A 26242-nucleotide genomic window follows, 5' to 3' on the forward strand; every position below is an offset into this window, starting at 1 on the left:
CACCCCAGCTTTCTCCGTCTGGGGTTTCGTCCTGGACCATTGTAAGGGAAGGAGGGCATTGGCCAAATATGCATCTGGATTCAGCTTTCTCTCAGCAATCATGGGGGGTTGGAGCTGGAGGCTGAAGTTCAGGTCCATCCTTAAATCAAACATTTTTGCTCAAATCAAGTGGCAACTGGTCATTGCTTCTATCTGCAGGGGGTTAGTCTACTCTAGATGACCTTGCAGCCCCATCTAACCCTATGATTCTACAGCCCCAGCTTCCCCTCCCCAGCTCCTTCTACGGTTCTTCCGCACGCTCCTTTACACCTAAGGCCTGATTCCCATCCCACCTACACCAGAGGTGCACTTGGGTAACTCCACTGACTTCAGCAGCGCTATTCCTGATTTACACTGGTGTGAGCGAGATGAGACTCGGTCCCGGAGTCTGTGCTGCTCATCCGGGCGTACCCAGAGGGTTCAGAAGCACAAAACAAGATAAACATTCAATAACAGTTCAAGGTTCTTCGAAAGAAAACAAGTCCTTCTACTTTAGAATGAGACACCCCGGTAGCAACCTGCCCCTTTCTTACCCCTGGATAGACACGCATCTTTCCTTTTACCTGAAGGTCTGTGCAACACACAGTATGGTGCTGTAAGGTAGTTTCCATATCCTAATCCCAATGCAATAACGCCTCATTCCTCCAATGCTCATTAGCTATTGCCACATGCCCCCCTCCTGCCTGCTTATGACCTTCATACCAGCCTTAGCAGGCAACTTCAGCATTATCCTTTATACTGACACTATCGTCCGACAAACAGATGGTGCTGTCAGAGACAGATCTGTTTTGGTTTCATCCTGGCTTGTAAGTTGCATTATTTCACCCAGGAACCTAGTACATATAATTCCATCAGCAGGGATGTGAGTAGAAACCACTGAGCAGAAAACTGTGTACAGCTATTTCCTCCTTCTACACCCTCCCCACCCCCACCAACACTGCACACAGGGTATAAGGTGACCTTTCCAACTGAAATACCGATTCCCACAAACTACATTATAAGGCTCCCCCCCCCAATATGTTGAAATCAGAGAAGTGCTGTGAAATTGTCCATGATCAGAGCCAATAGGGACTGAGAATGGTTCCTGTCTATTTGTCACTCATTTCATTTCATTTTCTTTCTTTTTCTTTTTTTTTTTTTGTTTGTTTCTTTTTTTTTAAAATACCTGATCAGTATGGAGACCCCAACATCCTCGCAGTTCGTGTACACTCTGCTCCAGGTCTCTTGAATCACCTTTCTCTCGGCATCTGACAGCTCTTCGCTCCTTTCCCATCTCTCAATCTCCATTTCTCCCTGGACTTTCTCCATGAAAAACAGCCGGCACAATCCTCCAGGAAGCCAGGAGGAGATAAAGAGAGATGTGTGGGTATGTGTATCCTCTGAGAAAAGAAAAAGGTGTTTGTTTGGTGGTGGTGTGGATGATATTGTCTCTGTCTATATCTGTGTGTCTATATATATGTGTGTGTGTGTGTGATTAAAAATATATCCAAGAGGTATAATGCATGTGATTAGATTTCAAATCTTCTAGTGCTGTCCATAGCTGTAGTTTGCTTCAGCTCAGTGTGTGCATGTATGACTCTGACTCTGATGGGAAACTGACTAAAAGTAAAATATTCAAAGGCATTGCAAGACCAGCCTCTTTACCAATGTGTGAACGTGAGCTCACTTTCTCTCCCTCTCTCTCCTCCTCTCTCTCTCTCTCTCTCTCGCTCCTTGAACAGGGAGAGATGAAAAAGAGGTTCTGTGGAACATCAGGATCGTCTGCTTAGGGGATTTTATGACTACAGGTCTTTTTTCAGCCCTTGTAAACAACTCTGAGGAAATGCAGCATCCAAAGTGAGCAGTTAAACTTATCCCAACAGCTGGCTTAGCCTTTTCTCTTTCTTCTCTCTCTTGCGTTACCTAATGGTGCAGGAGATTGTGTTTTGAAGGGAAAATCCCTGCTTGCTTCTGATTTCTACTCTGTGTGTTTGAGGCCGCGGGTGGAAGGCAAAGGAGAGAAATACCTGTTAAATCAAAGTTTAACTTCAACATGAGCTAAATTATTTTCTGTCCCAAGGGGATATTTTTAATGATAAGATTTTGCTTTGTCTTCCTTTCTCCAAACACAGTGGTAGAGGAAGGTGGGCTTAGGGCACGCTGGGAGAAAGTGTATTGGTGTATTATTATTAATTAGTGTTAATAATTTTGTAATGAAGATTGCATTGTTCAGATATTCCCACCCCACCTCTTGGGTAGGGAAGGAGACTGAATTAGAGGAGAAGAGAAATACTTGTGTTGTGGGTCTGGGGTTTTTTTTAACCAAATGACATTTCAAACTAATTGAAAATCAGGAATACTGTACCTGCAGCACAGACATTTGCATAGATAGAGAGAAAATCCTACAGGGACGTGTAATAATAGACAATACCCAGATGGGGATCGGAGACAGAGAAATAGACAGACTGAAAAAGTGTGTAAACATATCAGTCTCTCTCTCTCTTCTCCTTCATCTGTTTGCCTGTCTGTGTGTACTCTTGCAGGGAGAGAGATCGATCAGACAGACTGACGGACAGGCCAATGCTATAGAGGGAGAGGCAGATGCAGCAGGCAGGCAGACAGAGAGACCGAACCAGTATGAAAGACAGGCCCACCGGTGCTACATGAGGATAGCCACACAGTGCGGTCCGATTTGTTTTCTGAAGCCAGGTCCATGCTGAGCGCAGCGGGCTGCTGGAGCACATGTGCACCACAAAGCAGAGAGCGTGTATCATGTGCCTGTAACGCAGCTGTGCACAGGGGACACTGCTGGAGCAAGCATGTACCCGTGGAGTGCGCTCTGGGAGTTGCTATCACCTACATAACTTAGGAGCGAAGAGCAGAACCTGGGCTAGCAGTTAGCACTCCAGCTTGAATCCAGAATGAAGTGTGCGGTGCTATCTGTTGATCCTCATTGGATCTGAGTACCTGACAATCTTCAGTGCATCCCTCTGAGGGAGGAAAGTGCTATTATCCCCATTCTAAAGGCAGGGGACTGAGGCACAGAGACCAAGCGGCTCATGCAAGGTCACACACAGGAAGTCTGGGGTAGCACTGGAAATAGAACTCATGGCTAGGGACTCCTAGACTAGCACTCTCACTACTGGCCCATCCTCCAGAGCAGCAGATGCCCTCTAAAGTAATTTGCCTTGGCTGTACTATGGTGCTTTGTTGTCACTGTATGTCTTTCTTTCCCCCTTTGTTGCACTGGCAGCTCCCTGTTGCTTCCAGTGGGGTTTCATGTTCTTCCTTTTCTCTTTTGGGTCCTGACTTCTGTCTCTGTTGCTGACCCCCGCCCCTCCAGCCAGGGCTTTTCTGATCAGCAACAGGGAGAGGACTGGACTAGATGACCTCTCGAGGTCCTTTCCAGTTCTATGATTTTATGCTTCTATAAGATAGAAGAATGGGTGTGGTGGAGCAACTCTTCCCCCATTTTGGTGAGACAAAGTGTTTTCTTTCGCCAGTCGGAAGGAGACTATAGGGGCATTTTATTTGCCCAGGAAGAGAGACTCCCGACTGCACATGATCTATATTGCCAACCCCAAACATTTAAAAATCAGGCCGGCCTCCAAAAATCACGAGATTGGCTTTAAAATAATGAGATTTCTAAAAAGAAAGGGGTAAACTGTGGTGGCGTTGATTTGCCTTCTGGTTTTTGAGCTTTTGGGGTTTGCATTTTCAAGCTTTGCTCCACAGCTACGAGGGCTAGAAACGTACTTTTCTTTTTTCTTCCCCCCGCCCCCCTTTCTGGGAATCTGAGATTTTCACAAAATCACAAGACTCTGGGAGCTGGGGCCTTAACCAAAATGAATCATGACAAAATCATGAGTTGGCAACACTGCATAAAAAGGCTGCAGAATTCAGTAAATTCATAATTTCAGTAATTACATCTTCCCATTGAAAATATAGGAAATCATGACCGAATCAATTTCCAAATTAAAGAAAGAAATAAACATTAGGGCAACCTTCAACTTATTGAAAAATGAGAAATTGCACTTACTGAAAATATGAAAGTGCATGCAAATGATCTAGGATGAATGTATAGTCTATTTCACTGTTTCTGAAGTATAGTCAGTTACATTGTTGCCAACTTTTGATTTGATCATAAATCTGGCAATGTTGGCTGTTTTACTTAAAGCCCCAGCTTCTGGAGGCAAGGATGTGAGAATCTTACCTTTCATTAAAAAAATAAAAATGTCTAGCCCCGTTGGTTGCAGAGAAAAGCTTAAAAATGAGACCTGACAGCATTCAAAGGCTCAAAAATATTTTTAAGGTCCCATGATTTTTAAGCCAATCTCATTATTAGTATTAATTTATTCATTTGTATTACTGTGGAGCAGGACTCCTCCATTGTACTAGGCATTGTATAAACACAGAACAAAAAGATCCCTGCCCTTAAGAATTTACAATCTAAATCCCATTATTTGGGGGAATCCGACTTGTTTTTTGAGCATTTGGGGTTGGCAATACTGCAGTTACCACTTTTCAATGAGCAAATCTCTCACACAGCAACAGGACAGAGGACACATTTTTAAAAACAAGAGCATGTGATTGTAACACTGTAATAAGGATGGGACACACAGATGGGCTGGTAAGGGACTGAACTTTATTGCCTGGCCCTGGTCACATGACATGAGTCAGGGGGACAACATGTTGTACCTCTTGCCACATGGCAGTGGTCATTTTCCATGGTTTCCATTGGCTACTGTTACAACAAAAGGCTGGGCACTCCGGGCAGGTACAGGGCACTCCGGGCAGGTACAGTACATGAATCCACTTTTAACTCATTTTAAAAAATTGAGTTCAAAATGACACTGTCTCTTTAAAATCCTGGACCTTGGTCATGCTACCATCCAATCAACATTTTCATTTAATTGTCACGTGTCATTGCAATATTGTTTTGCAAGGTAGGTAAAGTTAGTATTGTGTGTGAAATATACGTACAGCACAGTACAGTACTTTCAGGGCCTGATTCGTCCCCTTATGAGCCCAATCCAGCTCCCAGTGTAGCCAATGGGAGTCTTTCAATTCACTTCATTAGGAGTTAGATCAGCTCACGTGGTGTCATATGTATATATATATATATATATATATATTTGCAAAGTAGGTACCAAATGAGGGGAAGGGTGGTTCACCGGTTAGCATGCTAGCTGGAGACCTGGCTTCAGTTCCTGTCTCTGCCATTGACTCTCTGTGTGATCTTGGGAGAGTCACTTGGCTGCTCTGTGCCTCAGTTTCCCATCTGCAAAATGGGGAGAAGAGCACTGCCCTCCCTGATAGGGGTGCAGAGAGGATCAATACACTACAGATTGTGAGATGCTCTGAAACTGCGGTGAAGGGGGCTAAATAAAAGTACCTTAGATAGGCAGAGATGCTATTGAATGTGTAGGGCTCTGCCTACACTAGTGAAAAAGGTGTGTTTGGATAGCTAACGCCTGACAGGTCTATTTATTCATATAATTCCCTTCCTATTATTTAGTATTTATATGATGGTACGACCCAGAGGCCCCCAGCAGGATTGGATCCCTTTGTGTTAGGTGCTGTACAAACCATGAAGTTCCTCGGTGGCCTCATATTTATCGTTATGGATTGTTGCTGTGCCTAGCACTGTACGAAACACAAGATACACAGTCTCTGCCTGAAGGGCCTACAGTCTAAACCGGGCAGAGTAGACAACTCACGACAGGAAGCCCAGAGGAGGGAATGGCCAGTCATTTGTGGACTCTTTTCTTGTGGGCATTGTAGGAGAAGTGAGTGAGAGAGAGTGGTGACGCGGTGGGCTGGCCTAGGGAAAGGGCTCTTTGGGGTGGGAAAAGGGCAGCCTGGAGAAAGACATGAGAATGACCTGGAATGAAACAAACAGGTGAGGCCTCCAGGCTGGCAGAGCAAAGAAAGTTGGAGGTGATCTGATGGCAGGTGAGGCCAGAGGTGGGCCAGTCGGATGGAAGAGTTGTTCCAAATATGTGTGCTTGTATTTGTGTGAGGGTTTGAAACTACTTGTGGGGGAGGGGTTTTCTTGTTTTCTTTGCAGGCATTTCACTTCCCTTCTTTGCTTTTCCTTGTTCCATTTATGTTTGGTCACTTTCCCTCCTGCATCATTTATCTTCCTATTTGCCTTGTCTCATTCACTCTCTCCTCTGAATTTTTTAGGCAGGCCCAGTCTCTCTCTCTCTCTCTGTCCGCCCCTGCCATTCTCCATTTCAGTCACTCTAGTCCCCTCTCCTCGGCAGCCCCTCTTTTCTGCCTCTCTGCTCGGTCTCCCATCTTCACATCCTGCCCCACTCTGAAACAGAGCATGCTCTGCCAGCCATTCCACCACGGCTGCCTCTATAGTGGCCTGGAAATGACAGGATGCTGACCTGCCAGCAGTCAGAGAGCGAAGAGAGTAGAGTCTTATCAGTTTCAAGCTGTTTTGGAGGCAGACAGTGCTGTCTCCTTGCTTCCTTTCAGCACAGCCCTACAAGATCAAGTGCATGCTAGGACATCCTCCATGTTCCCCGCCGCAGGAGGTGCTGAAGCGATGCTACCATGCATTGTCCATTGCTCCTCCCCAGCCCATGTTCCCTTTCCAATTCCCCAGCTTTAACGTTCTAGCCTCTCTCCCTTCCCTTTTCTCCCCCAGTTCCATTACCTCTTCCACTGCCTTTGGTCTCCTGTGCCGTGGATATGCTGGGAGAGGTGTGACATTTACTCAGCTCCTGGTCTCAGAGGGGGAAGGAAGCTCAAACCAAGACCTCCTCCAACTCCCAAAAGCTTTGAGTCTGCCCATTCGATATTCCTGTGCATTGCTGCCCAGTTTGATTTAACTCTAGTTCTCAGTTTAACCTTCTAGTTTAACCTTTAATTCTAGTTCTCAGGATGAAGCACTTCTTTTGTGGATGCTGCAGTCCTGACTTTGAGTGCTGTCAAGGTTTCTTCCCCACTCTGAACTCTAGGGTACAGATGTGGGAACCTGCATGAAAAACCCCCTAAGCTTATTTTTACCAGCTTAGGTTAAAACTTCCCCAAGGTACAAACTATTTTACCTTTTCTCCCTGGACTTTATTGCTGCCACCACCAAGCGTCTAACAAATATAACCGGGAAAGAGCCCACTTGGAAACGTCCTTCCCCCCAAAATCCCCCCAAGCCCTACACCCCCTTTCCTGGGGAAGGCTTGATAAAAATCCTCACCAATTTGCATAGGTGAACACAGACCCAAATCCTTGGATCTTAAGAACAATGAAAAGCAATCAAGTTCTTAAAAGAAGAATTTTAATTAAAGAAAAAGTAAAAGAATCGCCTCTGTAAAATCAGGATGGTAAATACCTTACAGGGTAATCAGATTCAAAACATAGAGAATCCCTCTAGGCAAAACCTTAAGTTACAAAAAGACACAAAAACAGGAATATGCATTCCATTCAGCACAGCTTATTTTATCAGCCATTTAAACAAACCAGAATCTAACGCATATCTAACTAGATTTCTTATTAACCCTTTACAGGAGTTCTGACCTGCATTCCTGCTCTGGTCCTGGCAAAAGCAACAGACAGACAGACAGACAGAACCCTTTGTTTCCCACCCCCTCCAGCTTTGAAAGTATCTTGTCTCCTCATTGGGCATTTTGGTCAGGTGCCAGCGAGGTTATCTTAGCTTCTTAACCATTTACAGGTGAAAGCGTTTTTCCTCTGGCCAGGAGGGATTTAAAGGTGTTTACCCTTCCCTTTATATTTATGATAAGTGCCAGCCCTTGCTTTTCCCTTGTAACTTCTTGCAACTGGCTGTCATGTCTCAGGTCCCTGAATGGAGGTGTAGGGCCATTCTCCTGACTCACCCTGACAGCCAGAACAGGGGAGTCTCATTAGCTCCATTAAAGGTAGAGAGTCTCTTTGATGTGACAGAGAATTCAAGGGGTGGGGGACAATTGGTCGTGCAGGGAGAAATCCTACCAGCCCTCTCCAGAAAGAGTTTTGGGGCTCGTGTCTGTATGTACAGCCCTGTCTTAGGCCTGTGTTACTGTAATTAAGAATCAAGGCAATCCCCAGGAAAGGGGGTGTGTGTCTGAGGACTCTCCACTGTGTGCATGGTGTGTTCGGCATGCTGTGTGAATGCAACCCCATATCGGAATCAGCGTGCCTGAAGAGTGTTTTGGGAGGAGGGGGCACCCTTTTGTGTGTACAGGGGTAGGCTTTCTAATCCCAGGGCCCATCTCAGTCCTGCTGCCCACCCTAGACAGTGCTTGTATTCTCTGGAGGGAAAAAACGCTGCTCAGTGTCACTGCTCTTTTTGCTCTGGGATCTTTCAGCTTGTCTCCTCTAACGCTGCTGAGGCTAAGCCCTCTGGCTGCTAGAACGGATTGCACGCATTACCCACGGTGCTGTGTAGTGCAATTTCTCTCTCTCTTGAATATAACCCTGCTGTTGATTGGGAAGGCCTGGGGTGAAAAGAAATTAACAAGACTTTAGGAAATGAGAGAGGCTTTAAGGAGCTCTCACCACAGCCAGGCACCCTGCGAGGGAGAGATTTTGCCTAAAGCCCATTTAAATGCTGTGGACTCATTGTAGGTTTCTTTCCTCCGTCATTACTGAGCACCAAGAGATTTGTGTGTAAACTGTAGCTTAAGTTGTGCCCTCGCTTACACTGAGCTCTGTGGGGATTCGAGGGTATAACCAAGGGCAGAATGTGCCTGTGTGTATGTGTGTTGTCTCTGACACCGCAGCACAAGCTTGAGCTTCAAAGAAAAGGTTAAAGCAACATGCGAAAGCCAATGCAAGCCCTGCAGAGCCTGTCAAATGCTGTGACATTAGCTGCTTCGCTCTCCCTTTCTTTGCAGAGATAACCTCGCTCTGCTGCAGCACTCTGGTATCTTTCTGTGCTGGCTTCCTCCTCTGCTCATGCCCACCCTAGTTTGCTCTTCCTGCAGCTTCCTAGCTGCTGGGCCAGCTCTGCAGAGCCCTGTGTGTGCTACACCTGAGGAGTAGGGAGCAGAACCCTCATCAGAGGTTGTCCTGCAGGAGGCAGCCCTGCCCCAGGGAGCAGCGTGAAGAGTACGGGAGGGCGTGGAACATACACAGGTTATGCTGTGGCTTTGACAGGCTCCTCAGCCTGGCTAAGAAATAGGTGCCAGGTGGGTATAAATGTGGAAGGAGGCCCAGAAATCCTTCTCCATCCCAGCCCACCGACCCACCCTCCTCAGCTCCTTGAGGTCCCACCTGAAGACTCGCTCCTTCTGCAAGGCCCGCAAAAAGTTAAACATTTTAACTGGAAACAAATATCCTACTCACCCCCGTCCTGGGGGCTTCCCAGAGCGTCCTACTTCTGTGCCTGTCTTGGGTAGCAAACAGGGCCTATCCGGTGCAGAGCTGAGCACGCTGCCTGCCTAGCAATTAGAAGAACTCCTTTCTGGGTGTGATTAGTGCAGGAGGGTGGGGAAATCACACACACACACCCCCATCAGAGAGAAGCTCGAAGCCTTCAGGTATCTGAATCCGTTCAACAACTGGGGGGTCACCTTCTTCTGAGGCATGTGGGTGCAGGTCACTTGCCAGGATTATCTGGGTCATTTAATCATTTCCCAGCCATTGCTCAGGATGTCAGTGCACCTCTCTCCTTCCTGTTCTCTGCATTTGGCCTCCTGTGGGCTGTAATACTTGGGTCTTGTTTTGGTTGCTGGGTTTAGTGGGCAGGTGCTGGCTGGTGGTGGGTGGCCTGGGATTTGCAGGAGGTCGGATGAGATGATGTGACACTCCCTTCTGGCCTTGAACTCCAGGACTCTATGTGTGAGAGCCTTGTGGTGGTGATGAAGGGGCCACAAGAAGGAGTGGCTGACATGGAGTGTGACGGGATCCCCGCTAATTTATTCAGCCGTCCGACTAGGTAATTTAGATACTTAATACAGAGTTTGCCAACACAGGCCAACTTCATATGGGCTCCCCCATTCCCAGGGGCAGGGGAATCCCATCCCCCACAACTGCCTGCACATGAAAGAGCCTGGCACAACAGAGGAGCCAGAAGGGCAAGAACTTTAGGGCTTGTCTACATGACATGGCAGCCCTGGTTTAACCTAAGGGATGAATTTAAACTGATGTAATTAGAGGAGTACAAATCTCTGGGTGAACATTCTTACTGTGGTTTAAACCAGGCCTTTTGAAATCTGACTATAGTCAATTGGGAACAGGTTTAAACAAAAGCCTCTGTTAAACTGAAATAGAAATGTCCACCCAGGGGTTTGCACCAGTTTAAAAATCAGTGTGACTTTCCCATGTAGACAAGGCTTGTGGCGCTGTTGGATCAACTGGGGCAGGAAATTCCAGAGCCAGCGCCCCTCCAGTGAGAACACCCAGCTCCCAGGCCCAGATGCTTAAGTCAAGTGCCATTGGTAAGAGTGACCAGCCTTTCCCGCAGCTCTGGGGATCTCGACCATGTAGGGTTCTAGAAATCCATAGCGAAATCCTGAACGGGAAGCCAGTGCCGCTTCAGAGAATACCCCAAGAGGCAGCAGTCACGTCCTGAGTTAGCTGCAGCTTCTGGTCTTGAGGCATGTCCTTGCAAGGATCCATCTGGGAGATGACAACGGCCACACGTCTGCATCACAGAGAAACGGTGCAGAGACGGGGGAGTAGTGCTGGGGAGGCTGGGAGAGTAGCCCGAGGGCCCTGGGAAGCCGGTAATGTACTGTCACACCCAGCGCCAGACCAGCAGCATAGGTACAGCTGGGAAGGATGGAAGAGAGTGACTGGGGAAGTACAGGTTTCAGAGTAAAAGCTGTGTTAGTCTGTATCTGCAAAAAGAACAGGAGTACTTGTGGCACCTTAGAGACTAACAAATTTATTAGAGCATAAGCTTTCGTGGGCTACAGCCCACTCCATCGGATGCCCACGAAAGCTTATGCTCTAATAAATTTGTTAGTCTCTAAGGTGCCACAAGTACTCCTGTTCTTTTTGGGGAAGTACAGTATCCTGCTGACCTCTTTTAAGTGTGAGCATCTGGGGAGCTGGTGACTCTTAAATAAAAAAAAATCCCCCCCTGGAATGAGCTGCCATCCGATATTACGGAGACTAACAGCTTAGCCAGCTTGTAAAAAAAGAGTATTCGAGCCTCTATGGAAAGTCTTGTGGAGAAAAGGAAATGGATGGGGGCCTGAGGCCCTGCCACACTCTGTGTTGAAGCAGGCATGGTGGACTGGTCCCTGGGTGATGGAGAACCAGGGTAAGTGGTTGCTTGCCCGCCCTATAGCGGGAAGAGCCCTGGATGCTTCTGGATTTGTGGCAGGTTGGATTTTCATAGACAGGGCAGAGAAGCTGAGAGGGGAACCGGGTGTGTGTTATTGTGACTGGTGCAAAACTCACCCATTGGGAGAACTGAAGTGAAACCACCAGCTTCCCACATGGAGATCTGGAGAACTGAAACTTTGTGGTTAAGCACGGCAGGTGAGAGTAGGGGGTAACCAAGAGGGTGCTTTAAAAACACCCCACATTAGATAGATAGATTAGATAAGGCCATGTGGGACAGGATTGTGACCCCAGGCTGTGCTGCTAACCCTCCTTGGGCCCTGATCAGCCTCCTATTTCTCCTCCCTCACCTCAGGCTCCAGGCTGCCATGCAAAGCCTTTCCCTCAAATGTCCTTCCGCAGTTACTATTGCCCTGCTGCATTCGCTTAGGTCTATGCACCGTGTTGGCAGGGCACCCCGTACTTTGTGAGGCCAGGTAATCTGCCCCCTCCTGGAGTCCTAGTGGAACAATGAAGGGAAGGTCCTGAGCTGATCCAAGCGCCAATGTTCAAGAACCTGATCCAAATGTTACTGCCTGACCCCACCACGAGTCCAGAGCGGTCATAAATGCAACCGTTGTCAGGGGCAGGCAGCTCAGCCGCAGCGACAGGGCTATTGGGAAACAAGCCAACACTTTCAACAGAATTCTCTTTGTTGAAACTTTACTTTGTGAAGCTGGTCTGCTCGTGGCAGGGGGAGCGCCGGAAAGCCAGCCTGCTCAGAGATTCCTGTCGTCTTGCATTTGGCGCCAGCGCATGAAGCAAACACTGTCAAGGACCCTAGCTCAGGTTCAAAGACAAGCCCCATTTCTTATTCAGATCACATTACCCAAGCTCCCCAGAAAGATTCATTGATTCATATCTTAAAAGGAAAAGCCTTCAGAACCCATTAAGTCTGCCTTTCCCTTCCATCCCTGCTCTCGAGGTCTAGGGCAGGAAGCATTAACTAGGCTGCTTACATCACCTTGCTTTTGAACTGGGTCTCTCGCCATGTCAGTCAAGCTATTTGGAACTGATAGGCTACATCCCAGGACAAGATGTGTCCTAAAGTGAGTTCATTGAGCTCTCTGGGCTAAGTCCAGCTGCGGAAAAGTGCCATTTCGTCATTCCAAAGAATGGCCAGAAATCCCCTCTGTTCAATTAACACAGATCTTCAGCTGGTGGAAACTGGTGCAAATCCATGAGCTATGGCAATTTATACCAGCCGAAGATCAAGACCCTGTAACTGGGGAAGCTATTCCAGCCACAGTTCAGGTCCTGCACTGGATTCTTTGGGAGGTGTGACTTCTTGCTCACGACACTCAGAACTGTGAGCCCCCTGTGTGACCCCTCTCATCCTCAGCAAGTGAGAGCTTTGATGCTGCTAAGATATGTGTCAGCTCCCTGACACACCTGTTCATCAGCCTGGCCAGCAAACTCTTCAGCACTCTGCTCAGCCAAGCCTTGCCTGGCAGGTAACAATGAGTGCACCCCAATCCCTGAGTTCCCCAGAGACGTCTCTCTGCCGTGCCCAGTTCCTCTCACTGGACACTCGCAGAAGTTACTGAGTTTGCTGCCTCCAAAGAGACAGACACACACCAGTCTCTTTGGCTAGCTGAGGACTCACCCTCCAGTTTAATACACAGCCCTCAGATGGTTGTGTAGTAAAACAAGGATATGTTTATTAACAAAGAACAGAGCTTTAAGTGATGCTAAGCAAGAATAAAAGAGACAGACAGGTTAGAAACTAAACAAAACCCGCTCTCTGGTGAGTAAAACTTAATTTCAGACAGTTAAAGTCTGAGTCTAAGCAAGTTTTTCACTTGTGTTAAATTTCCAGCAATTCTTGCCTCCCAGACCCAGAGGATCCAGTTTTCAAAGGGGCAATGGTGCTGTGCCCTGTCGTCCCCTCAGAGAAGGATAACTAAAATGTCTCTGCCCCCCCTTTTGTTACCCAAAGCCTTTGGCCTCTGTTTCGAAAGCCAGGAAGGTTTCCTGAAGTGCAGACTGTCTGCTGGTGTGATCACTAAGCAGTCCCCCTGCTTGTTTAGCTTGATGGCTTTGTTAACTTTATAGAATCATACACTTATATAGCTGTAGGATTGGAAGACACCTCGAGAGGTCATCTAGTCCAGTTCCCTGCACTCATGGCAGGACCAAGCATTATCTAGACCATCCCTGACAGGGGTTTTTCTAACCTGCTCTTAAAAATCTCCAATGATGGAGATTCCACAACCTCCCTAGGCAATTTATTCCAGTGCTTAACTACCCTGACAGTTAGGAAGTTTTTCCTAATATCCAACCTAAACTGCCTTGGCAGTAATTTAAGCCATTGCTTCTTGTCCTTTCCTCAGAGGTTAAGGAGAATAATTTTTCCCCTCTTCCTTGTAACAACCTTTTATGTACTTGAAAACTGTTATCATGTCCCCGCTCGGTCTTCTCTTCTCCAAACTAAACAAACCCAGTTTTTAAAATCTTCCCTCTTAGGTCATGTTTTCTAGATCTTTAATCATTTTTGTTGCTCTTCTTTGGACTTTCTCCAATTTGTCCACATTTTTCCTGACATGTGGCGCCCAGAACTGTGCGGTGCATGTAGATGTGGACATGAAAGCAGTGGGGTAAAGGCACTGTACGTGCAGTGCATGTAGATGTGGTTTTGAAAGGGGAAGCGGTCATTCTGCTTTGTGTAAGCTGGACCTTTAAACACAGAGGAGTCCCTTTGGCCGCTGTGAGCTGCCATCGGTTCAGGATGCAGAATGGGGCAGGTTGAGTCACTGTGGTCTGTCGGTCGGTCCGTCGGTCTGTGGCTACTACCAAAAAGGCGAGTGGTTTTCAGCCAGATAAGTAACATGCAGCAGTTATCTCAGTGTAAAATCCTCGTGCAGACAAGGTACCTGGAGTGTTTCCTGCGAGGTAGCCAGAGGAAGCAGTGCTATCCCTCTGCCCGTGGCTGACCTCATGACTTTTCCTCCTGGTGAAAACGACTGTGCTTGTCTGCACCAGGATTTTACAGTGGGACAGCTCACGTGTGAGTCGGCCTGTGGTTAAAGGCGCCTTCTTTTAGCAGTGAGAATAAAGCCTAAACATGTGTGTCCTGGACCCTGCCTTTGTCTTTCTCATGGAGACGTCTTTCTTGGTTGCTCTCCTGACCCTGAAATAAAAGTCACCTTGCCTAGGATATACATGGTTTGCATGGGAAAGTGAAATGGGATGGTGCATAAGCTAAGCACACTCTCAGAAGGCCAACAGCGGAAGGAAAGAATGAAGAGGTGTGGGGAAGAGAGAAGACGTTGCTGCAGGTTTTCAGATGAGATTTGAAAAGGGACAAAGGTCTGATGAGGAGACGGCTCCTCCGGAGGACAGCAGCTGCAGAGGGGAAGGCACCTGCATCACTTTCGAGCCTGCATGAGGGGACAGAGAAAAGAAGAGGGGAGTGGAGATGGACAAAGGTTAACAGATCGGCTGCAGGAGCAAATCCATGGGGAATTATATGTAGTCTGCAGCTTGTCAGATTAGCAGCGAGGGAGGGAGATGTGGGGAGAGGGCCGGCTATGGAGAGAGGGGTGAAACCAGGATTCAGAGCCTTGTAAGCACAGAAATGGGGGGTGGCAAGGGATGGAAAAGGAGTCTGGAGCCATGTACCCAGAGAGAGGGAGAAAGCAGGGGTGGAGTACCTACAGATGGCTGTGATGAGCACTGTAGGGCATTCAGACAGATCAGAAGGACAGGAGATAAGTAGGTAGAAAACAGAAGGCAGCATATGGAAACCTTATGGCCAGAGACAGCAAGTCGGGGAGGGGAGGCCCATGTGATGGGGGAAGGGTGCATGCAGGACAGGATCACTACACAGAGGGGACGCTTGCCTCCGGCCTAACCTATCTGGGGTTGGCCCATTACATGAGAATGGGGTGAAAAGCCTAAACCAATTAAGAGCCAAAGGGTTCATGGCCCGGCTGCCCAGCCCCTTCCTACCCAAAGATCAGAGGAGTGTGTCCTCATTTGTTGCCCATTAATTACATCTGATCCTGCTCTAATCCCCTCTAAAACCGGTCATGAGAACCTGCAGGTGACTGAGTGACTGGGAAACAACCTGCTGGGCTCGCACGCTAGCCGTGGGAGCCGACGGGACCAGGCTGAGGGCAGCAGAGCTGCTCTGCCACGGCCCCCTCGGTAGCGCCAGGGATGTGGCCGGCCTCCTGCTTTCTGTGGTGATGGAGGAAGAGCCATGTGCACCACCCTCCTGGTCATCAGCACCCTGGCCATCCTGCTGCGGCGCCACTTCTTCAACAGGGTCGAACCGTACGTCCTTCCTCGTCTCTCTTTGCCTTGTGGGGGGCAGTGGGGAGGGGAGGGGGCTCGGGAGCTGGTTCTTTCTAAGAAGCCCAGCTGCACCGGCACTATCTAGTGTGCTTGAAACGTATGGGTCTGCAGCCACAAGGGACAGTGGTTATTGCTACTGCTCAGCACCTGATCTAAGGTTATGGGTAGTTTCCATTTATTGTACCAGACACAGGGGGACTGCACCTCTCTGGCATCTGATACAGAGGTAGGCTTGATTTCACTTATATCAGTGACTCCACCGAGAGTCACACCACTGTATAACTGGTGTGAGATCAGGATAGGTCCCATACATGCCCTGGCAGATGCATGACCTCTGTTATCCAACAAGCTTTTTCCTTCTCTGACTATTATAATCCCATTTTGGGATTCTTGAATCTCTTTTATGGGCCTTGTTAGCACAACTTTGGGCTTGGTGGGGCAGGGCTGTGTTCTCGTCACTCCTGAACCCTTTTCAGACCTTAGGGAAATGTCTGCGGATCAAGAGTGTAAGGCTGTTTCCTTTCCGTAATGTGTATGCCCAATGCCATGACTCAGTGTATCTGATAACGCAGATGGTTTTGTATGGACATTAACCTGCATTTGCCCTTGTTTACTGTGATTGGGAAAGCTGCGACTAGCATTGCCGTGTATATAAATTCTGTGTCTCGGTTTGGAGAAATCTACACAGCCCGACTCTGTGTGTGCATTGGGAATGACATTCTTCCGCTGCTAATTACATACCAGCAGAACCGCATTTCCAAAGGAGCCTTCATCTGTGTTCTCCGTGTGTGGTCCAGAAGTGCTGAGTGTGCACCCTCAAAGCCCCCTGACGTTAACGAGAGCTGAGAGCTCTCAGGGATCTCACAGGAGCAAGCCCTGTGGAGTGCAGACGTGCAACCCTGCAGGTGCAAGATCCTGCTGCCAGTTTTAGTGCTGCTCTGTAACATTTTCTGGCAATATGTAAATGTCCCTTCTGTGCAGGGAGGGTTATGATTTAGGGCAGTCTCTACAAGGGGCTGAATTTGGCAATGAGCATTTAATAGCTAAGCCTGAGATGCTGCCACACTTCCTTACGTATTCCATGGGTAGCCCCACTCAAGTAAATGTGAGGGTCACTATGTAGTTCTCCGGACACATGCAGCAGGGGTTTGTTTTGTACAGTGGGACCTGCCTATGCAGCACTGAGCACCTGTAAAGCCTATTGATTTCAGTAATATTGCTATTTGTATTATAGTCATGTCTAGAGGCCCCACCTGCAATCGCTGTGTCAGGTGCTGTACAAACACACACTAAGAGACAGTCCCCACCCCAAAGAGCATGCCCAAGGTCACCCAGCAGCAGGTTTCTGAACTCACAGCAGACTGCCCTGTCTGCTGGACTCCATCGCCTCTCACAGAGGAGGGCTTAGTGGGTGGCTGAGGTTTTCAGCTCTCGGTCAGCACCTGCCCCAGTCTGGCTCAGATGGAAACAACTCAGCGCTAATGGCACCGTGCTCGCAGCGGAGAGGGATGAAAGCCCCCAAATGGCTTCGCTGCACTCTAGCAGGCCGAGCTGGAGAGGGGGAGCCTCTGCAGAGAGCGCAGCTGTTCTCTTCAAAGAGAGGCTTGGCTTGAAGAGGTTTCTCTTGTAGACACTGAAATCTATTTACCGCCGGAGACTGGAGACATCTGAAAGCAGGTCGGTGAAATTGGCATTTAAAGAGCCAGCTTCCGTCAGGGCAGAGACGAAAAAGTGTCTGATTCTAAGCAGGGTCTGGATGGTCCAAGCTGCCTCCTGGACTGCCGGTAACAGACGCAGAATTAAAGACTAATTGGTTGCCCGAGAAAACATGTTATAAATAAAAGCCCACATGCTGGCTCTGTGCTATCCGGTCAGGAAGGGAAATGCCCTTGCACGGAGGGAGATAGGGCTGAGGAACTTGCACAGCTGACATTCTGCAGGCCCTCCACATGCTGAGTTACAAAGGGCAGGACACTGCCTGATAACAAGCAGTGAAGCTGTGGCAGCATGGTCCAGTGGCCACTTGAGTATGTACCCAGGGTCCCAAGCCGGCATGGCTACTCCCTGTAGCCAGCTGCAGCGGCTGCACAGCTATTGTTACTCAAACTAGTGTTCATCTAGCTCAGCAGTTCTCAAACTGTGGATCGGGACCCCAAAGCGGGTCGTGACCCCATTTTAGTGGGGTCACCAGGGCTGGCTTAGACTTGCTGGGGCTCGGGGCCCAAGCCAAAGCCCGAGGGATTCAGTCCTGAGTGGCGGGGTCAGTTTCAGGCCCCCAGGCTGGGGCTGAAGCCCTTGGGCTTTGGTTTTGACCCCTTCCCCACCTGGGGAGGTGGGACTTGGGTGGGCTCAGGCTTTGGTCCCCCCTCTTGGGGTGATGTAGTAATTTTGGTTGTCAGAAGGGGGTCGCAGTGCAATGAAGTTTGAGAACCCCTGATCTAGCTAGATCACAGCTAGCTGGGACATGTCTACACATGCGGCAATCACACCTCCCAGTTGCACTGTAGATGGTTGTCAGAGGGTGTGTTCCACCATGGTGATGTCACTACAGTAGCCTGTAGGTTTGAGTGTCAACCGCCCTGATACTCTGCTTGGAGAACTCCCACTCTCGGCACAAGTATTCTTTGTGGGTAGCCAGAACACAGCTCGTTTCACAGCCCAGGGGGACAAAGCAAAGAGAGAGTCTGGCTTGCAGTTATGATTTATTACTCCCTGCAGCTGTAAGTGTACATGGGGTGTTACAAAAAATAAAAGAAGACCCGGTCCCTGCTCTCAGCTCATGGCCTAAATCAACACATGAATCGTAACACCAGGCATGGGGAGGGAAATAGGTAGAGATCAGGGTTGGAATGTAGGTCGAAGCCAAGATGTCTGGGGTGAGAGTGTGAAGTTTGAACTTGCTGCAGTAGGAGCCAGTGAGGAGGTGAAAAGACTCCAAAGTGTGTGTGATGTTGTCATAGGAGCAGGAGCAGAAGATTTGAAGGCTAGAAGAGGCCATTGTGATCATCGAGTCTAACCTCCTGCACAACTGAGCCCAGAGACCTTCACCCGATAATTTCTGCATCCAGCCCATAACGTCTTTGGAATGAAACCCACATCTCCCTAAGTCTTACTCCAGGTTTGAGCTACTAAGCCCCGGTGAGTCAGTCACGGGGCTAGCCCAGAGTAGAGGAAGGATTCGAATTCAGGGGTTCCAGTTCCATACAAAGGCACAAGACCATGATTTCCATCTGTAACCCACTTGCAAAGTGCGGGCCGCAACGCTTGTGGTGGTTAGTCGTTATACATCTCATGATGAAGACGTTCCCATCTGAAAACCAATCCCATAGTCAAGCAAAGCTCTCATCAACCTAATACGACATGGAAAAAAGCCACTCTGCTACATAAAAACAATGAGGAGTCTGGTGGCACTTTAAAGGCTAACTGATTTATTTGGGCATAAGCTTTCATGGGTAAAAAAACCCACTTCTTCAGATGCATGGAGTGAAAATTACAGATACAGGCATAAATATATATTGGCACATGACAAGAAGGGAGTTACCTTACAAGTGGAGAACCAATGCTGAAGGCCAATTTAGTCAGGGCGGATGTAGTCCACTCCCAGTAATTGATGAAGAGGTGTCAATACCAAGAGAGGGGAAATTACTTTTGTAGTGAGCCAGCCACTCCCAGGCCCTATTCAAGCCCAGATTGATGGTGTTAAATTTGCAAATGAATTGTAGCTCAGCAGTTTCTCTTGGAAGTCTGTTTTTGAAGTTTTTTTGTCGAAGTATGGCTACTTTTAAATCTGTTATTGAGTGTCCAGGCAGTGTCACTCCCTGCATCTGAAGAAGTGGGTTTTTTACCCATGAAAGCTTATGCCCAAATAAATCTGTTAGTCTTTAAGATGCCACTGAACTCCTTGTTGTTTTTGTGGATATAGACTAACACGGCTACCCCTCTGATATCTGCTACATAGGGGCCTTCCTCTTTCTCTGCCCATGCACCAAAAATCAGAGCGTGTGTTATGAGAAAGGATGAGTGCAGACACAAACGAGCAGCAGAGTGAAGATTAACTTACGTAAGATTCTCTGTACACTGTCTGCGGTTTATGCAACTTGATGGTTGCAGGGGTCAGGCCTTGAGCTTCTGGTGTCCTCAGTTTAAAGTCTCATGAGTGGAGTGGATACTGTTCTTCTGCCTTGGCGTGGCCCTGCCTCTGCTCCTTGCTGAGTCTCTCCTGCCTCCAGGTCTCAGCTGCCAGAGGGGTGAGGGCCCCCAGTGTGTTTGCCAGGGTGGATCAAATGTACACATGAGATTTCTGTCCATGGGAAAATAAAAGCAAATTGAAATTCTAAGCTGAACTAGTCTTTCCCTGGAAGGAAAGGGGATCAGGAATGTGACTTCCTGGGCTTTAAAGCTTTTGTTTTCTGTATAAGTTATGGTGTATTCTTAGTTTTAGCCAATAGTTGATGGGAAGATGATAGAGATTATAGGCTGCATGTCAGAGGGTATTTCTGCTTTGTCTTTGTTTCTCGCGCCCCCCCCCCCCCCTTGGTTCTCATTAGATGGCGCTGCCTTTCAGTAATATCTGTTTATCTGTTAATTATTAATAATACATTATTTTATGTAGACGGATATGTTGCTGAAGGAAAGCTATAGGATGGTATGCTAGCCCTTTAAGGCTGGCTACCTGTCCAACAAGGTCCTAGTCCCAGTTTGGAACAGGGGAATTCTGGGAATTGTAGTTCCCAGGCTGCATGGGAACTGTAGGCCTGCTAGAAAGGAACGTGGGAAGTAGCATGAGAAGGAGGCTTCCAACCGAACAGGGGAGATTTGGGAAGGAGAAAAGACTTTGGACCTGTTGGATGGGTGCTTGGATGGTAGCAGAGCAAAGGACATAGCTTTGGGGGAGGAGGAGTGAGATTTGGTGTTATAGGGGTAAACATAGCAGTGTAGATGTCCCCACTTGGGCTGGATCTCAGACCCTGGGCTTCAGCCCAAGCGGGAATGTCTATGCCGCTTTTTGAGCCCTGTCATGCGAGCCCCGTGAGCCTGAGTCCGCTGTCCTGGGCTTGGAGACTCGCTGCTGCCAGGTTTGGGATTTTTTTTTGCAGCATAGACGTCCCCTCGGAGGCTGCCTGTTCTTTATCTCAGTTGCCAAGGTTGGCGCTTGGGGAGGAAGGGGGACATGAGCTCCCCTTTGATTGAGTGGGTCCAGCAGGATGTATAGGGCTCTCATATCCTGACTGTGGGGGTGACTGGGGGAAGGCTTGGACTCTCATTTGGATGTCTGTTATCCCAGAAGGGCGGAAGTTCTCCTAGTCTTGCCGGTGGTCTAATGAGGGGGAACCTGAGAAGTCGCTTGCAAGCATGAGAGCTAAACTGCTGCTAAAGAAGGGGTCTTCAGAACCCCAGGTCAGTGAAAATGGACTCAATAGCTTTACATCTCTTGGCTTTAACAGTTGTGCAGCTCAGTCCCATATGGAAATGGAGGTATGACCTCAGATAATTTCCACCATTGAAGCATGGCTGGCTGAGCTGCAGACAGGAGCAGCAGCTTCTTTCAACCGTGCTATGGAGCTTGTAGCTACAAACAGTGCAATCAGCATTAGCAGAAAGGCACAGACAACAATTGTACTGTTCATTTCTGAATGACTTTAAATATTCTCAAATTATCAAGGCCAAAAATACATTTCAAAACAACTATGCATGCAAATGGCACAACTAAGCGAAAAGCCTCCTTCTCCTAGAATGTCTGTCAAGCAATGACATCCCTTCCCGCCCCCCCCGCCCCCCGGGGTTGTTTCTTGTATCCATTTAGGTTGCTAGATACGCACTTTCCACTATTGTCATGTTTTAGTGCAGCATCAGCAGGGCCAATTCCATGTCAGTCTGTGGATTAATTATAACAATTCTTGTATAAATGTCTGTGAACAAACAGAAGTTGGTGATGATACACTGGTTGCAACTGTTTTGTCACGCGCCTATTTTTAATTAGTCTAGAGAAAAATCTGTGTAGAAGGCCATTTCGAGAGCTGCCGGTTAGCAGGGTGCTGTCCCTCAAACTGGATAGATGTTTGTTTAGCCCTCTCTTTGTTGGATTATTTTCCATTTTATAGGTTTTTAAAAGAATTTATTTTACAGTTAATACCAGCCAATGCTTATTAATAGCCTGGCAAGTGAATACAGAATATATCAACAAAGAAGTAAGCCCCGCTTGTGTGTAAATATTAAGAATTCTCAGTGTACCTTGTACTAGAAAAGAAGAGGTTTTCTGATGATTAAACCACAGTGACAAGAAGACTAAACTCTTACACCTATCATAACACTGTCTACTAGCATACCATGGACTGGAATAAAAATCCGCTTTCTTTGCCTTCAATGCAGATAAAACTTCTGTTTGTAGAATGTAATTAATCCCTCATTCACAATCAAGAAGCTTAGCATTTCCTAGTAATAATTCACTGATCATCTATGACTTTTTCTTTTCTTTTCATTTTAATTGAGTTACCAGAATACTAACAACCATTAAAAGCAGTAATAACCCTAACCATTCCCTTCTCTGGTTCCCAGTGCCTCTTGTTTGCTGTATCTGATCGATTGCCAACTTGCCAGGGCAAGGACTATTGTATAGTGTGTGTCTTGTATGGGGCTCAATCCTCTGTCAACACTTAACTAATAAGGCCCAGATTTTCAAAAGTGCTTAGTTTCTCATTTAACAGGCAGCCAGATTTTTCTGAAGAATAGGTTGGCTGCTGAGCACTACAGAAAATCTGGCCCTGTTTAGGTGCCTAAATGAAAGCTGATCCTCTGAAAAATTTGTTCCCAATTATGGGTGTTCAGCAGCTGAAAATCTGGACCATAACAGATAAGTATTTATTCCTCTCCACTGTCAGATGTAACTTGGCAGAGAATGATGCTGAACCCACTATACCCAAAGGAACTCTGTTTTCAAAGCCATTCTTTATTCATTCATTGATTGTATTACAATAGCACCTAAAAGCCCCGACCAAGATCAGGGCCCCAATTGTACTAAGCATTGTACACGTGCACAGTGAGTAATGGTCCTTGCCCTAGAGAATTTACAATCCAGATACACAAACATTTTTTTAAAAGATGTGACTGTAAAACCACAGACTTTGGTGAGGGGACTCAAGGGCAGGTGTGGCCCTTTTGTCTCCCTTCTCAGTGTGCTGGTGTCGCTTTAACAAATATCTGGCATGTTGCAAAATGAAATCCTTAACTTTGTAGCGGATTTGGTTCTTGCAGCATATTGACTGCTGGCTGTGTCAGGACCGGGCAGAGCAAAAATAAAAATAAGGGGAGAAACAAAGGTTAAGTGAACTGTTTCAAGTTCTGAAAGGTTTGAGTTGGGGGCAGAAGGTAAGGGGACCCTGTATTTGCCCAGGCTGGTTCACCCTCTCCACAGGAGGCAGTGCTGTTGATCACAACACAGGTGAAAGAGTCTGCACCACATGAGAATAGACATTTAAAAAAAACCCACTTAATTCCTGAACTTGCCTTCTTCACAGGCAATTTTGCTCTAATGCTCTGAACTCAGGAGCTCCTGAGTTCTAATTCTGGCTCTCACACTGGCTCGCAACTTGCTTATGCCTCCATTTTCAAATGTGGCCACTGAGTCTGCGCACCTCACTTCTTAGGCACCCAACCTGAAACATCTTAGTCTCTGTGCCTCAGTTTCCTCATCTCAATAATGAAGGTAACACTACTGACCTGCTTCTCCAGGGATGGACTGGGATTAATTAGCAACTGCTTGTAAAGCATTCTGAAGAGAGTAAGTGCTAAGTATTTTTACATGCCTGCCCACAATGTACTGCAGGATGTCACCGGATTGCTTTTCTCTTGGATTATGCAAGAGCTAAATTAAGACCTGCTTAGGCACTGCCTACTACCCTGCTCCATCATTAGTCTGTATGCACTCTGCAATGTAAAGGCCTGAGGAATGGGCCCTATTCAAAGAGGAAAGCCCTGTACTCTAACCCCACTGTACTGTTAAATATGCCCGCTGAGGTTTTCAAACACACTTAAAGGAGTAAGGTGCCCAACTCCCACTGAATTTCAGTGGAAGCCCAACTCCTTTGGGCTTCCTCTAAAAATTTTAGCCCAAAAGCCCCAGTGAAGGGCTGAGTGAGATAAGGGTGAGAAGGTGAACTGGTTGGAAAATGATGAGGGGATGCGGGTTGGGCAAAAAAAATGTCTTTTTTTCACCCCAAAACTTGTATTTTGATTCAAAAATGATGCTTCAGCACTTCATAGGACCATGTCCCCATTCTCTATGAGATTGCCTTCCTGGCGGGACTGCCTGCGCTGCACCCCGGCCTCCTCTCTTGCCAAGCCACTGCAGTGAATCGTGGGAGTCCCTGGCCACAGGTCACCAGCGGACACATTGTCCAGGCAGGGAACTCAGCCCACAGAGAACAATGGGGCATGAGTTCCCCAAATCACAGCTCCCAAGAGGCACTGCAGTGGCATTTCCAGTCTGAAATTCGGGAGCTGGGTTTTTTCACTGAGAAGCCGAAATGTCCCGTGGAAAGCAGACACTTTTCACACACAAAATGAGTTCAGTCCAAAACCCCATTTTCTGTCAAAAAGTTTTAGCAGAAAGCTTTTGGCCAGCTGGAGGGGAAAGAGGGAATGCTGGGTGCCTGGCTGTTCCCTGGCACTGCCCCAGGAGGTGAGTACATGCTGGTTCACCCTGTTCTTTTCCCTCTTTCAGACACCCTGGGGGAGCCGAGGAGCCCAGGCAGGAGGCTGGCTCAGACTCCCTCACAAGGTAACATTGCTTCAAAATAAAAGCAGGGCATGGTGGCTGGGTGTAGGAAGGCCGTGTGGGCGTGAGAGACTTCCGAGCCCAGAGTTGGGAAAATCTTGGAAGCAAAACTCTAGCCTGGCATAGAGTATGATCATTATATTTCTGTTCCTCGCTGTCTTTTCAGGGACAAATCTGAGTGTTTGTACCAGGGCTGTGCAAAATGGAGACAGGGCTTTTTTCTCCCATGGAAATTTTCACGACAATTTCGGGCCCATAAAATGTCACTTTTTGGGGTAGTTTCATGACATGGGCCTTTCACGGGGGGAAAAGACACACTGGAGATTGAGTAACCCTGTCCTGAACCTGTTGCTGCTGTTTCAAGTAACCATTGAGGAAAAGCAGCAGGTTTCCTTCAGTTCCCAGCAAAAGTCCTTTCTCTGTGGATACCTAGTCGTAATTTGGGTCCTCCAGGAGCTCAGCCCACTTCTGCCATTTGACTGTGAGTGTGCCCAGGCTTCCGAGAGGTCACAGGGAGCAACTCAACCTGGCAGCAGGACACGTCCCGCCCAGCCAGGAAGGTGCTGTGTGCATGATTCACAGCAGGTGTGTATGTAGGAGGGAGATTTGTATTGGACATTGGGGACGACCCATGGTTTTGTGCTTTGTGCAGGGAAACCAGAAAGTGAGCTCCCATCCCTGCAGGAGGCTGTCCCCCAACGGCTCTGATCCAAGGATCAGGAAAGGAACAGTAAGCACCTCACTGCATGCTACTAGCCACTGGCAGAAAACTGAAAAGGAGTACTTGTGGCACCTTAGAGACTAACCAATTTATTTGAACATGAGCTTTCGTGAGTTACAGAGCTGTAGCTCACGAAAGCTCATGCTCAAATAAATTGGTTAGTCTCTAAGGTGCCACAAGTACTCCTTTTCTTTTTGTGAATACAGACTAACACGGCTGTTACTCTGAAACCTGGCAGAAAACTCAGACCCTCTCACATGGGAGGGGAGGGGGCGGGATAACCCGGGGACACCAGGGTTGTATGTAGGGGATGGGCACTCAGTATGTGCACTCAGATCCACAGCAAAATTTCACAGCTGGCTTGATCACAACAATGGACTCTCCGTAAACCCTGGCAGCGTACAGGGACCTCCCACCTGTTCAGTGTATATAGGGGGGACGCTGGTCTCCAAGCTTCTTGCCTATCTCAGGACATGCTGCTATTTAATAAATAAAATTTTGTTGTGTTTTGTTTCTCAGTATCTCTGGATCTTCCCCCCACTCTGACTGCAGGTGCTGATCGTGTCATCACCTCAGCTTGTTCGGAAGCAGCCCTTTACTTCACACCAGCCGTGGTACAAGCAGCAGTGGCTGGAAGATATTGGCCAAGGCAACTAGCTACACTTCTGACAAACCCCATGCAACCAAGGGCTCTTATTGTGGCAGCTGGAACTGAGGGGAAGAGGTTACCATGCCTTTAATATACAGCAACTACAAGATGGCCGACAGCCCCATGGAGGTCACCTCAGCAATGCCATCCAAAAGCCATGATGCAACCTCAGGGTCTGCGGTAACCAGGAAGTGATCACAATTCACCTGGGAGAAAGTCCTGCTCCCAGTGATCAGGGATACACGCCCTGGAGAGGGTTTCCTTTTATATAAGTATGTTAATAAAAGATCACTTTGAAGACCAGCTCACTCTAGCCTATAGCATTAAAGGCACGTTTGCTTCTGTTAAATGTCAATCTCTTGGTGGTTTTATTTTGTCTATTAGCAGCAGTGACCATCACGTTCAGCGTTCAAGACCCTTGTTACTGCAGTGGGGAATATTTTGCATCAAAACTTAGGGCCTGAAAACAGCCCAAAACTGAGAAATAGTTGGGTTT

At 47.7% G+C, this 26242-nt stretch overlaps 1 protein-coding gene and 1 long non-coding RNA gene across 5 annotated transcripts in view; one reads left to right on the forward strand and one right to left on the reverse strand.

Moving 5' to 3' along the window:
- The window catches only part of CYGB (cytoglobin), a 49162-nt gene extending 47273 nt beyond the window's left edge, over positions 1–1889 (reverse strand). The window contains exon 1 of one of the 4 annotated variants that reach the window (XM_074971507.1): positions 1205–1881. In XM_074971507.1, coding sequence (XP_074827608.1) covers positions 1205–1347 — 143 coding nt within the window. In that variant the 5' untranslated portion in view covers positions 1348–1881. Of the gene's footprint in view, positions 1–1204 lie in introns of all 4 variants that reach the window. The other 3 variants (XM_074971506.1, XM_074971505.1, XM_074971508.1) reach the window with 3 other exon arrangements.
- LOC141998649 (uncharacterized) lies at positions 1040–25095 on the forward strand. The gene is made up of 3 exons (XR_012641877.1): positions 1040–1405; positions 24323–24379; positions 25029–25095. It is a non-coding gene; the product is annotated as an uncharacterized LOC141998649 (long non-coding RNA).
- Positions 25096–26242: the final 1147 nt, after the last annotated feature.

This window comes from Natator depressus, chromosome 14 (assembly GCF_965152275.1).
Source record: "Natator depressus isolate rNatDep1 chromosome 14, rNatDep2.hap1, whole genome shotgun sequence".
In the NCBI taxonomy this organism is placed as follows: Eukaryota; Metazoa; Chordata; order Testudines; family Cheloniidae; genus Natator; species Natator depressus.